The 13,614-nt window shown below is 43.9% G+C and overlaps 1 protein-coding gene across 4 annotated transcripts in view; it reads left to right on the forward strand.

Annotated features, from left to right (window-relative positions):
* Dhc1 (dynein axonemal heavy chain 1) overlaps nucleotides 1-13,614 on the forward strand; it is a 30,488-nt gene that overhangs the window by 8,094 nt on the left and 8,780 nt on the right. For 2 of the 4 annotated variants that reach the window (XM_089256728.1, XM_030384442.2), the window contains 14 exons: nucleotides 1,088-1,287; nucleotides 1,347-2,532; nucleotides 2,673-2,752; nucleotides 2,860-3,017; nucleotides 3,076-3,526; nucleotides 3,584-3,756; nucleotides 5,463-5,618; nucleotides 5,727-5,937; nucleotides 8,611-8,997; nucleotides 9,071-9,656; nucleotides 9,713-9,946; nucleotides 10,017-10,088; nucleotides 10,596-13,279; nucleotides 13,340-13,588. In XM_089256728.1, coding sequence (XP_089112854.1) covers nucleotides 1,088-1,287; nucleotides 1,347-2,532; nucleotides 2,673-2,752; nucleotides 2,860-3,017; nucleotides 3,076-3,526; nucleotides 3,584-3,756; nucleotides 5,463-5,618; nucleotides 5,727-5,937; nucleotides 8,611-8,997; nucleotides 9,071-9,656; nucleotides 9,713-9,946; nucleotides 10,017-10,088; nucleotides 10,596-13,279; nucleotides 13,340-13,588 — 6,827 coding nt within the window. The remainder of the gene's footprint in view (nucleotides 1-1,087; nucleotides 1,288-1,346; nucleotides 2,533-2,672; nucleotides 2,753-2,859; nucleotides 3,018-3,075; nucleotides 3,527-3,583; nucleotides 3,757-5,462; nucleotides 5,619-5,726; nucleotides 5,938-8,610; nucleotides 8,998-9,070; nucleotides 9,657-9,712; nucleotides 9,947-10,016; nucleotides 10,089-10,595; nucleotides 13,280-13,339; nucleotides 13,589-13,614) is intronic. The other 2 variants (XM_089256729.1, XM_030384443.2) reach the window with 1 other exon arrangement.

A 13,614-nucleotide genomic window follows, 5' to 3' on the forward strand; every position in this document is an offset into this window, starting at 1 on the left:
TGTAAATAATCTGTATATATTATGTGTATATATATTTTCATAATAATATTGCTTATAGAGAACATTCAACAGAGCTCATTGCTAAAGAAAGATGGAAGTCATCATAGTAGACATTAGAGTTTGATAACAAATTATATAAAAATAAGCCATAATTCCCATATATCATATATAATCTCAAGTCATATTAGTTATAGAGAACATTCAACTTATTAATAAGACCGTATAACTCATATATGAGGTGTAAGAATGAGTTCTTTAAATTGATTATTGACATAATAGGATACATTAGATTGACGTACAATTCCATAATAAATAATTTATAAAAATAAAATATTGGCCATATATATAATTTCATATTCATATTGCTTATAGATCACATTCGACTTGTCATGAAACTCATTCAACATATCATATAACTCATATAAGATTTTCAGAATGATTTTAGACATTATAGTAGACATTATATATCAAATGAATGAATAATACCATATTCCCTATCTCATATCTGAGCTGTAAGATTAAGTTCTATAGAGCTACTAATTTTGATTTTCGATTTTATAATAACTGAAATATAGAATTTGATTCTTATTAACAACTAGACTATTCCCAAATACTTAGGCCTTTATATTTATTTAAATTTAAATATTAGTCCGTTTCCTACATATGCCTAGAACGTGTTTTGACATCTGGGTTGTGTTAATTTGATTTCCTTTGGCAACACCTTAAACATTTGTCAGTTTATTCATCATAAATTTGACACCCACGCACACTAACGCAGACACTGTCACACACACGCATCCAGCACACACACACATTGAGCCGTAGACAAATAGACCTTAGCAGTCAGCCATTCAAATTTATTGGTTTCCAATTAGGTAATCAAATTTATTTTGCCGCATTAGCTGTGCTGTAGGAAGCCCGAGCAAATAAATGTGGGTCCATGTTGCCACGTCTGGTTGCATGAATGCGAATTCAAATACGAGAGCGCAAATCAATTAGCCCCCTGCCAGGGGTTTTGCATTGATTAATGGCCTTCCTTATGTCCTAGTAAGGTGTAAACAGTTTTTGGCTCTGTCTCACTTTTCAGCCTGCAACCATAAAATTGGGCAAGCCATGAAGAAGAAATATAAGAAGGAAATGGACTATGTGTATGCGGTGATCAATGAGATGGATCGTAAACTGGACCGACCCATACGTGACCTGGACGATGTGCGCATGATAATGGAGACACTGAGTAAGATTCGCGAGCAGGAGGTGGACATGGAGCTGCGCATAGATCCCATTGAGGTGCGTTCCAAGTGTGCCAAGGCATCATACATTTTTATTATATTCTTTACTATATGCAGGAAGCCTTCAATGTGCTCACTCGTTACGAGGTGCAGGTGGAGCGGGAACAATTCGATTTGGTGGACAATTTGCGGACAACATTTCAGAATTTACTCTCTGCAGCGCTGCAGGCGCAGGTGAAACTGTTGGAAATGCAGCCGGCGTTCCAGGGTGACTTGCGCAGCAATCTAGACAACTTTAAGCAGGATAAGATTGCCTATGTGACGGAATATCGCACAGCGGGACCCATGCAGGCGGGTCTAACGCCGCGCGAGGCTTCCGACCGTCTGATACTGTTCCAGAATCGTTTCGAGGGCATGTGGCGCCGCCTGCAGACGTACCAAAGCGGCGAGGAACTCTTCGGTCTGCCACAAACCGATTATCCAGAGCTGGGCCAGATACGCAAGGAGCTCAATTTGCTGCAGAAACTCTACAAGCTATACAATGATGTGATTGATAGGGTTAGCAGCTACTACGATATACCGTGGAACGAGGTCGACATTGAAGAGATTAACAATGAGCTAATGGAGTTCCAGAACCGTTGTCGCAAGCTACCCAAGGGCTTGAAGGAATGGCCCGCCTTCCATGCTCTGAAGAAGACCATCGACGATTTCAATGACATGTGCCCACTATTGGAGTTGATGGCGAATAAAGCCATGAAGCCACGCCATTGGCAACGGATCATGGATGTTACTCGCTACATCTTCGAGTTCGACTCGGAGGGTTTCTCGCTCAAGAACATACTGGAGGCGCCGCTGCTCAAGCACAAGGAGGACATCGAGGATATTTGCATCAGCGCCATGAAGGAGAAGGACATTGAGGCCAAGCTCAAGCAGGTGACCAACGAGTGGTCTGTGCACGAGCTCCAATTCATGAGCTTCAACAATCGCGGCGAGCTGCTACTGCGCGGCGACACAACAGCCGAGACCATTGGCCAGTTGGAGGATAGTCTAATGGTGCTCGGCTCTTTGCTATCGAATCGCTATAATGCGCCCTTTCGCAAACAAATCCAGCAATGGGTCTACGATCTGTCCAATTCCAACGAAATACTGGAACGCTGGCTGCTTGTACAGAACATGTGGGTCTACCTCGAGGCTGTCTTCGTGGGCGGCGACATAGCCAAGCAGCTGCCCAAGGAGGCGAAGCGCTTCTCCAAAATCGACAAGTCCTGGCAGAAGATAATGCAGCGCGCTCACGAGACTCCAGGTAAGTCGATTGTCATATTTTCCTGCTCAAATATATATTTTAATATACATTCTACTTAATTCCTCATTATAATGTGGCCTTTTCCTAAATTATAATTACATTACATATGCTTAAAATTTAATAAAAAACTCTAAAAACAGGCGTGGTGGCCTGCTGCGTGGGCGATGACCTGCTCAAGCAGCTGTTGCCACATCTTCAGGAGCAGCTAGAAATATGTCAGGTACTACCTATATAAATATACAAATACCTGACGTGGATGTAGCCCAAAAACTTGTAATCGAGCAAATATTAAAGTATTTATTTATTTTAATTGCCCTCCTTCTGTAGAAATCCCTGAGCGGTTATTTAGAGCGCAAGCGGATTATGTTTCCGCGCTTCTTCTTCGTCTCGGATCCAGCTCTGCTCGAGATACTTGGCCAGGGCTCCGATTCACATACCATTCAGAATCACTTGCTAAACATCTTCGATAACACCAAATGCGTCAAGTAATACAATCGAAGTGAAAGTGCAAATTTCATTTGGATTGAATATGCCTTATTGCAGATTCCATGACGTGGAGTACAACAAGATGATGGCGATCATTAGCAGCGAGGGCGAGATGATTCAGCTGGATCGTGCCATACGGGCCGAGGGCTCGGTCGAGACATGGCTAACTCAATTGCTGGTCACAGCACAGCAGTCACTGCATTCCATCATACGCACAGCCTATGCGACAATAAACGACCCGAATTTCACGTTGTTGAGCTTCTTAGAGAAGGTGCCGGCACAGATTGGTTTATTGGGCATACAAATGATTTGGACGCGCGATGCAGAAATGGCTCTGATGCAGGCCAGGCATGAGAGGAAGGTCATGTCCGAGACGAACAACAAATTCCTTGAGATGCTCAACACACTCATCGATCAGACGACTCGCAATCTGTCCAAGCGCGAGAGAACCAATTTCGAAACCCTGATTACCATCCACGTGCATCAGCGGGATATTTTTGATATACTGGTAGGGCCTGACAGACTCTTAGGTATATCCTGCTCTAATATATTTTCTACTTTGCAGTGTCGCATGAACATCAAATCCTCAAATGACTTCGAGTGGCTAAAGCAATGTCGTTTTTACTTTAAAGAGGACTTGGACAAGACCTGGATATCTGTCACAGACGTCACATTCACCTACCAGAACGAATACCTGGGCTGCACAGATCGGCTGGTGATAACGCCCCTGACGGATCGGTATGTCTTATTTATAGTTATATACAATCCCCATCAACAACTTTATCGTTACTATTTAACGCAATTATGTGACCACGTTAAGCGCTTCAGATGACTGCCTCTTAAATTGAATTAAATGTTTGCTCTTAAAAAGTTATAAAGTCGACAGCTTGGTTAAGTTAATTTTAGCTTCAGCTAACTAAAAAAGCTTTAGCTAATGGCAAAAGCAGAAACCGTGTTTTGTCATCCGCTTTTTGGATGGAGGAACTGTCTGGTGAAACCGCACATAGGGTCATGATAGAGAGGGACAGTGATAAGGAGGGAGCTTTACAAACATTTCTCTCTCTCTCTTTCTCTACGGATGATACGAAAAAGGCTTTTGCCAGTTGTAGAGTAATTTATATATTCTATAAATATTTAATATAAATTATTAAAGCCGCTATAGTAAAATATCAAATGTCAATATTTAGCCTAACTAACTAATCGAGTTTGTTGTGAAACTTTCCCTTGGAACAGCAATTAAATTTCAGTCTCATTGCCAATGTCATAAGAACTTCAAGTTTAACTTCATTGTTTGCGAAACAGAAGTTAAGATAAATTAATTTATTGTATTTACATTCCATGTGGCACGTGCAAAAACTTTCACGCAGTCCAGCAATTGAGGCATTTCGGGCGTGCGGCACACGCCCATTGCCGTTGCCCAATTGCGCTGGCCAAACAAAACTCAAACATGGCCAACAACCGCTGGTCGGCACTTGAACAAGTTCAAAGTCGATACGCAATGGCAACAGACAGTGGCAGCAACTGCGGCCACATTGAAATCCTTTCTACGGGACTAGTTTACGGCGGACAGCCCACGCACCCGCGCGACGGCGGAGGCGACGAGGACGAGGGCGACGTCGTTGACATGCTCGCAAAGATAAATTTCACTTAGAAGAATATAAATAAAGTTTTGGACACCTAAACTGTTCTCGTCCAACATTTCACTCTCAACTCCCGGAAAGCTAACTGACGGCATATTTCATCAAACTTCCCGAGGCAATTTTTGGCCAATACACTTTCAAAAGGCATCATGATTCCTCTGAAAGCAAACTAATGAAAGCTCTAGGCGAAAGTAGTCTAAAAAATATAAACCTTACTTTGTTGTAGAAGTAAATTATTGATTTCATATAGTTAAGTCAAGCATAGTACGGAATATGTATAGAGCATATTCATATATTGCATATATATTCGTAAACCAACTTCTCCTACCCATATCATCTGTCAGAAATTGGAAACATCTTAATCATCATTATCCGTATGTCTGAGAGGGTATTTGGAGTTTATGTCTTTGATATCAGCCTTCTATCCGAACTTCCGTTTCTGCTATGCCCCCGACTTTGGCGTTGTTCATCATGCCAAGCGTAGAGGCCTTGTTCTTTGCGAGTTATTGTAAATTTCACGCTTACTTTGATATCGTGGCGGGGGAAATGCCAAAGGGAATACGTAGCTTAGCTCTTGGCTGACAGCACCTGCTTAAGCTAAATGGCCCGTGTGGTACGGCGTAAACGTAATTTGTCTTCATGTTAAGTTGCCAACTGTCTCTAAGGAAATCGTTGGTACTTAAATAATAGAAAATATTCCTAAGAAATGATAATGAAAAAGAATATTAATTTGTAGACTTTTGCATTTTAAATGCAATTTTCTACGGCTTTCCATAAGTAATCTTCTTTCACGCCCACTTTCAGTTGCTACATTACCTTAGCCCAGGCGCTGACACTCAGCATGGGCGGCGCGCCGTGTGGCCCGGCGGGCACGGGCAAAACGGAAACTGTGAAGGATATGGGCAAGACGCTGGCCAAGTATGTTGTCGTTTTTAATTGTTCCGATCAAATGGATTACAGGTAAGACAGGACTACAAACAAAAGACAATGGGCACTTAAAATGCGGCTCACATCGCTGCGCAACAACTCATTCAATTTCGCGCTGCTCTCGCTGTTCCCTTTGTGCAGGGGCCTGGGACGTATCTACAAGGGTCTGGCGCAGTCCGGCAGCTGGGGCTGTTTCGACGAATTCAATCGCATCGAGCTGCCCGTGCTGTCCGTGGCGGCCCAACAGGTGGCCGTTGTCCTCACCGCCAAGAAGGAGAAAAAGAAGACTTTCCTCTTCACAGACGGCGACACCATCGAAATGAATCCCGAGTTTGGCATCTTCATAACCATGGTAAGCAACCCTCGGCTCCAGATGAACATATTTTGTTCTATACCCTAAGTGCCTAGTTAATGGCCCTGCTAATTCAACTAGCGCACTTTATCACGCTCTCAACTCGTCGCAATTGCCACTTTCTGTAATGTACTTAACGCTAATTTCAATATACCTGGTTAACAATTTCTGTGTGTGAGTGTGTGCGTGTGTAGGTGTGTGAAACTCGTATGAGACTCTTTTGATTAAAAATGCTCTTTTTATCCTTTAAGCATGTGTGTACATTGTACAATATGTACAATGACCCCGGGGTCAATAAACAGCAAAGCTTTATTAGGCATAAATTCCTATATTAATAAAAATGTTTATTAAACCCGACAGACATTGAACAAGATATAAAGGATATCATTAGGTCGAGCTAATTTCTTATTTATTTAAAAATTGTGAGATATTATGCTTTAATAATCTGGTGGATATGAGTCGATTTCTTAATTGAAATACCAAATGTATTTGTATTAATTTATTGTATTTTCATTAATAAATACCACACATTGCGAAGTGCAAATATGAATATCGAACAATTTGAAAATGCGATGTGAGAATACATATTTCGCAAACGCGCTTTGCCGTCAAGCCGAATTTAAAAGCCAGACAAAAAATGCAACGCACAAAAAATAAACGGGTCAAAAAAAATTTGCGTCAAGCGCGAGGCTTTCAAGTCAAATTGATATTTATTAAATATACATATACGTACTCTTTTTTGCGAAACACATAACATTTTTATAAAATTGTGTAAAGAAGCGCCAGCCTGGAAAAAAGTAAGGCATAAAAAGCAAACACATTAAGGTCGCTTGGCGAATCGCTCGGGTGGGGTGAAGGCTGTGCAGAGCGAGCGGGAAATCAGGGGTTCAAAGTGACAGCAGCTTTTTGCAATGCCGCGTTATTAGTCATGTAAAATTTTACTCAACTTAAGCGATAATTAAATTGACAGCTAGAGAGAGACAAGGAGAGAGAGAGAGAGAGAGAGATAGCTGAGCATCCAATTTCTGACATCGCATATCAAATGTGATTATTTCGGGCTTTTAGGCGAGAATGAATGGCTTATTAATAGGCAGCCAAAAAGTGCTGTCTAGTGCCGCATTTTAATTATCAGTCCACTGCCAACTATCAATATGTAATGCGATTAGCTGGCGAGCTCTTATACAATATGCTGTGCTCGGCTCTGCTCTGGCCAGCTCTGCTGCACGCATACGCGCACAGCCATTAGCACAGGTTTTTGTTTATGGCGGGGCACTCGGGTCGTATGCGCAATTTTAATTTGCCCAACTGAATTATTAGGCGCATTTATGTAACAGTTGCTGTCCCCTTTGGGACTGCATTTTGATTCTAATGAAACATTATATGACAGGAGAGCACACATAAATACGGTCACACACTCTCACACATGCGCTTGCTGTTCCCGTTTATTGGCTAAATCCTTTGTTGTGGCTACTTTGCTTATTTCTATGCAGAAAAAAAGAGGAAATATAATGGGCAACCCCACAACAACACGTTGTCGCAGCTACCTTGCCACACCCTGCCAATTCACCGCCGCCCACATTCAACACATACACTCTGTTTACATTTGGATTAGCGTGCCACAAAATCGATTGGTTTATTTCCTTCTCATTTACCTACCTTTTTTGCTAGTTTCTGCTCGTATCAAATGTTCCCATAAATTGACAAATGGGTTTTTACTTTTGGTTAACGTGCGACAGTTTTCGACGTTCTAATAAGTTGATTGCCTATCTAGATTATGTTTCCAGTATTTGTGTGAAATTACTTGCGATTAATTTGAAAGGATTCAAATCAAATTTCCGCTATTCTGCAGCTCAGCATTCAAAACTTTCTACTTTAAATAAATCGATCGTTTAGCATATTACTATTTAATATCTAAATTATTTATTTATTCTTTACTTCTCCAATTCAATTTCTTTCCGTATTTGCTTTATCAAATTTATTTTACTTTAAATGAAAATTTCGGCTCGGCATAGATGTATAATTTTTTTTTTTTTTTGGTATTATTACAAAATTTCTTTCTAGATTGTTTTAAAAAGTATTTATTTACATTTGTAAATTTTATATCCCTTACTTATTCTCTATTTCATTATCAATAAATCTATCTCCTCTGCATATTTATTTCACATCAGCTTACATATTGATGAAATTTTCCTGGGGCATCTTTCAACCCACTTTAATATGTGCCACTATATTACACACAACTCACCTTTTAAATTTCCACCGTAAAATTGTGAACTGCACACTAACACTCGCACACTAACTGTATTTTATTCGCTGGCTGCCTGACTGCCTCGCTGTGGCTGACTGTGTGAATGAGGCAGGAGCACATGCACAGGGCGAGTAAGATAAATCAATTTGTATTTGATAAACTTATTGATATTTGCGAGTAGCATCCAAATGCGTCAAAATTATCCGCCAGGTGGTTGAGTTATGTACGATGGCTGAGGTGACAGGGTACCAGGGTGCCAGGGTGAAAGGCTGCCCTGTGAATCCAGTCTTGTGGGTGGGGTCCCATCGTAAGGACTATGTGGTACACTCGTGCACAATATTTGCAAGCATTTGTTATTTATTTACAGTCCACATGCAGAGAGCAATCGAAACACGTGTAAAGCGATTTGAAATGTTTACCCACAGAATCCTGGATATGCTGGTCGCAAGGAGCTGCCGGAGAACTTGAAAATTCAATTTCGCACGGTGGCCATGATGGTGCCTGACAGACAGATAATCATAAGAGTGAAATTGGCTAGTTGTGGATTTTTGGAGAACATCACACTGGCCCGCAAGTTCTATACCCTGTACAAGCTGTGCGAGGAGCAGCTGACCAAACAAGTTCACTATGATTTCGGTCTGAGGAATATATTGTCCGTGTTGCGCACATTGGGCGCAGCCAAGCGCCGGAACTCTAAGGATAGCGAGAGTACGATTGTGATGCGGGTCCTGCGCGACATGAATCTCTCCAAGCTGATTGACGACGATGAACCGCTCTTCATATCGCTGGTGTCGGACTTGTTTCCCAATCAGGTGAGTGACATGTTCGGCTATAAGTAAATCATTATAACATTTAAAATTAATATTAAATCTATCTCTCGAACAGACTCTCGAAAAGACCAACTACCCTGAATTGGAAGCCGCCATACTACAGCAAACGGAAGAGGCTAGTCTGGTCTACCATCCTCCATGGGTTCTAAAGCTAATACAGCTTTACGAGACGCAGAATGTGCGACACGGCATCATGACCCTAGGTCCGAGTGGGGCTGGCAAAAGTACCTGCATCCATACGCTAATGAAAGCCATGACCCAGATGGGCGATTATCATCGAGAGATGCGCATGAATCCGAAGGCTATAACAGCGGCTCAGATGTTTGGACGTCTCGATGTGGCCACGAATGACTGGACCGATGGCATCTTCTCGGCGCTGTGGCGCAAAACTCTCAAGCTGAAAGCAGGGGAGCATGTCTGGCTGGTGCTCGATGGTCCCGTGGACAGTATTTGGATAGAAAATTTGAACTCTGTGCTGGACGACAACAAGACCCTGACACTGGCCAATGGCGATCGACTGACCATGGCGCCCACGGTTAAGATCATTTTTGAGCCACACAACATTGATAATGCATCGCCGGCAACGGTTTCCCGCAACGGCATGGTGTACATGAGCTCCTCCGGCTTAGACTCACGGCCTAGTAAGGATATTTAATGGCAATCATTTTCATCTATATTCACAGTATAAAAACCTTAGTTGTGCAGGCCTGGCTGAAAAATCGGGCTCCAGGCGAGAAGGCGGTTTTCTCTCAGCTCTTCGACCAGAACTTTGTCGAGGTCTACAACTGGGGTGCACAGAATGTGAAGCTACAAATGCCTGTGCTGCAGTGCAACATAGTGCAGCAGATGCTGTTTATATTGGAGGGACTGATCCCTACGAAAAAAGAGGATGAGCAGGCTTTGAGCTTGTCCAGCAAGGAGAGTCAAGACGGTAAGTTCAATACCGAAGCGAATTTAACCCTTATAGCAGTTGAACCCATCCAAAACGATTCAATCATCAGCGGCCAAGCGTTTTGAACAACAAAAACATAACGAAGAAGTGCGACGGCAATCAATTGGCAGTCAGATTGTCGGTAAAGTATACAAAATTCGTAATCTTCTAATAGATAAATGTAAAGCGCAAAACCTTTCTCGTAGAGCTAACATTCTAAAACCAAAACTTGTTGAACTTAACTTTTTGCTGAAAACCGCTTCTGTGTGTTTGTATTGAGCTGGAGCTGTAAAATCTATAATAATTCCTCTACTAAACATATTTGCACCCCTTAAAATAGTCTATGTGTTTGTTCTGGGAAGGAAGCAAGCTTTTGTTAATGTAATCAATCCGTGATTAAGCTTGGAGTTTATCTAGTATATCTAGAGTATTCTTGTCTTATTGGCATTGGATAATATCTGTGACAACTTGCTATTCCTTCCCATCCTGTGTATGTCCAATGATGTAGTAGTTCCCATGTAAGCCTGTGTTCCCCACTGAATCCCAATAGTTGTGTACTAGATATATGTATGTGCTGTTTGTGTGTCTTTGTGTCCTCAGTGGGCTTTGTATATGTGGATATTGAGAGATCTTGGTTTTAATTTGACAGAAATTCCAGAGGAGAGCGCCGTGGAGGAGAAGGAGGACACCTGTACGCCGGAGCATTTGCACCGCTTGTATGTATTCGCGCTGGCCTGGGGCCTGGGGGGTTATCTCTCGACCACTGATCGTGTTAAAATGAATCTGTTCGTTAAGGAAACTTTTCCGCAGTTGGACTACCCGAAGGGTAGTGCCCATGAGAATACAATATTTGACTTTTTCGTTTCTCCAACGGGCGTGTGGCAGTCGTGGAAGACGCTGGTCACACCCTACATGTATCCGGAGCTTTCCACACCGGACTATTTAAGTATTCTGGTGCCCATTGTGGATAATGTGCGTATCGACTATCTGATCGGCACCATTGCCAATCAGGAGCGCGCCGTGATGGTCATCGGCGAACAGGGCACTGGCAAAACCGTCATCATGAAGAATTTCATGAAGAAAATGAACATCGAGACCTATATGGGAAGGTCATTCAATTTCTCATCGGCCACCAGTCCGTATCAATTTCAGCGCACAATCGAAAGCTATGTGGAGAAGCGAGTTGGTGTTACGTTCGGACCACCCGGTGGTCGTAAGTTGATCGTCTTCATTGATGACATTAATTTGCCCGAGATCAATGAGTGGGGCGATCAGATAACCAACGAGATTGTGCGACAGTCAATGGACATGAAGGGCTTCTATAGCCTGGAGAAACCGGGCGATTTCACCACTATTGTGGATGTACAATATGTGGCGGCCATGGGTCTTCCCGGCGGTGGACGCAATGACATACCATCCCGTTTGAAGCGTCAATTCTGTGTGTTTAATTGCAATATACCCGACAACGATTCCATTGATAAGATCTTCCGCGTTATCGGTGAGGGTCACTACAATGCCAAGCGCGGTTTTGTGCCCGAGGTTCGCAATCTGGTCAAGAAATTGATACTGGTGACACGGCATCTATGGCAGCGCACACGAGAAAAGCTATTGCCTACGCCAGCGAAATTCCACTACGTTTTCAGTTTGCGCGATCTATCTCGCATCTGGCAGGGCATGGTTGGCACCTTATCCACAGTGATCACCGCGGAGAGCGTGCTCATGTCATTGTGGAAGCATGAGTGTACGCGTGTGTTTGCCGATCGTTTTACCACATTCCAGGACAAGGAGTGGTTCGGCTCAGAGTTGGCAGCGCTAGTGCGCGAGGAGCTGGGTGAGTCCCATTCCCAAATGATAATACCGAATCCGGTATTTGTGGACTTCATGCGGGATGCCCCCGAGCCGACTGGCGAGGAGGGCGAGGACACTGATATGGAATTACCCAAGGTCTATGAACCGGTGAACTCTCATAACTCGTATGAAGCGCTACGCGAGCGTCTCGTTATGTTTCTCGCCCAATTCAATGAGATGGTGCGAGGCTCCGGAATGGATTTGGTTTTCTTCCCAGATGCAATGCTGCATTTGGTGAAGATCTCCCGCATCATTCGGCATCCGAGAGGCAACGTTATGCTAGTCGGGGTCGGAGGTTCTGGAAAACAGTCGCTGACGAAATTGGCATCCTTCATTGCCGGCTACAAGACATTCCAAATTGCGTTGACGCGTTCGTACAATGTGGCCAACTTTTTAGAGGACCTAAAGCTGCTCTATCGCACCTGCGGCGTTCAGGGCAAGGGCACAACCTTTCTCTTCACCGATATGGATATCAAAGAGGAAGGTTTCCTCGAGTATCTCAATAACATACTCTCGAGCGGCGTCATATCCAATCTCTTCTCGCGCGATGAGCAGGCCGAAATCGTGCAGGAATTGACGCCGGTCATGAAACGCGAGAATCAACGCAAAACAGCGACCCCGGAAAGTGTGATGGATTTCTTTTTGGCGCGCACCTGCACAAATTTGCACGTAGCTTTTTGTTTCTCACCTGTGGGAGAGACATTTAGATCGCGGGTGCAGCGCTTTCCCGCCTTGGTCTCCGGCTGCACCATCGATTGGCTGCATCCGTGGCCCAAGGACGCATTGGTCTCGGTTGCCAGACACTTTCTCAGCCACTTCGAGATTGAGTGTACACCGGCCGTTAAGGAAGAGCTGGTTAATGCGCTCGGCTCCATTCAGGACATTGTTGCGGAAACATCGCACGAATATTTCCAGCGTTTCCGTCGCGCCACTCACGTGACACCCAAGTCTTATCTGAACTTCATTGCCGGCTATAAAAACATTTACCAGCTCAAGCAGCAAGAGCTGCGCGATGGTGTGGAGAAGATGGATACGGGTTTGGAGAAACTGAAAGAGGCCTCCGCCTCGGTTGAGATTCTAAAAAAAGATCTGGTCGTGATGGAGGAAGAGCTAGTCGAAGCCTCCAAGAACGCTGAATCTGTGTTAGTCGAGGTCACTGAGCGTGCCATGCAAGCGGAGATAGTCAAGAATCAGGTGCTCATCGTCAAGGACAAGGCGGAGGCTCTCGTTGCCTGCATTGCCAACGAGAAGGCCTTGGCCGAGGAGAAGCTTGAGGCAGCGAAGCCTGCCTTAGAGGAGGCTGAGAATGCGCTGAATACCATCAAGCCAGCTCACATAGCCACGGTCCGTAAGTTAGGTCGTCCGCCGCATCTTATAATGCGTATCATGGACTGCGTGCTCATCCTGTTTAAACGAAAGCTGCATCCCTGTATACCCGACTCGGGCACACCGTGTCCGAAACCCTCCTGGCAGGAGTCCCTAAAGGTCAGTCAGTTCTGCTTGTCCACTAATTTCCACTCCAGGCTATTCTCTGATTGCATCTAGATGATGGCCAGTGCCACGTTTCTGCTGCAACTGCAAAACTACCCAAAGGATACCATTAACGATGAAATGATAGATCTGCTGCAGCCCTACTTCCGCATGGAGGACTACAACATGGACATGGCTCGCCGTGTGTGCGGAGACGTTGCGGGTCTGCTCTCCTGGACCAAGGCAATGGGCTTCTTCCACAGCGTCAACAAGGAAGTGCTGCCCCTAAAGGCGAATCTCACGCTGCAGGAGGCGCGCCTTAAGGTAGGTTAAACGAAAAAGTAAAGCTG

Source organism: Drosophila navojoa, chromosome 2 (genome assembly GCF_054131105.1).
Source record: "Drosophila navojoa isolate 15081-1374.11 chromosome 2, UAZ_NAV_1.0, whole genome shotgun sequence".
NCBI classification, from domain to species: Eukaryota; Metazoa; Arthropoda; class Insecta; order Diptera; family Drosophilidae; genus Drosophila; species Drosophila navojoa.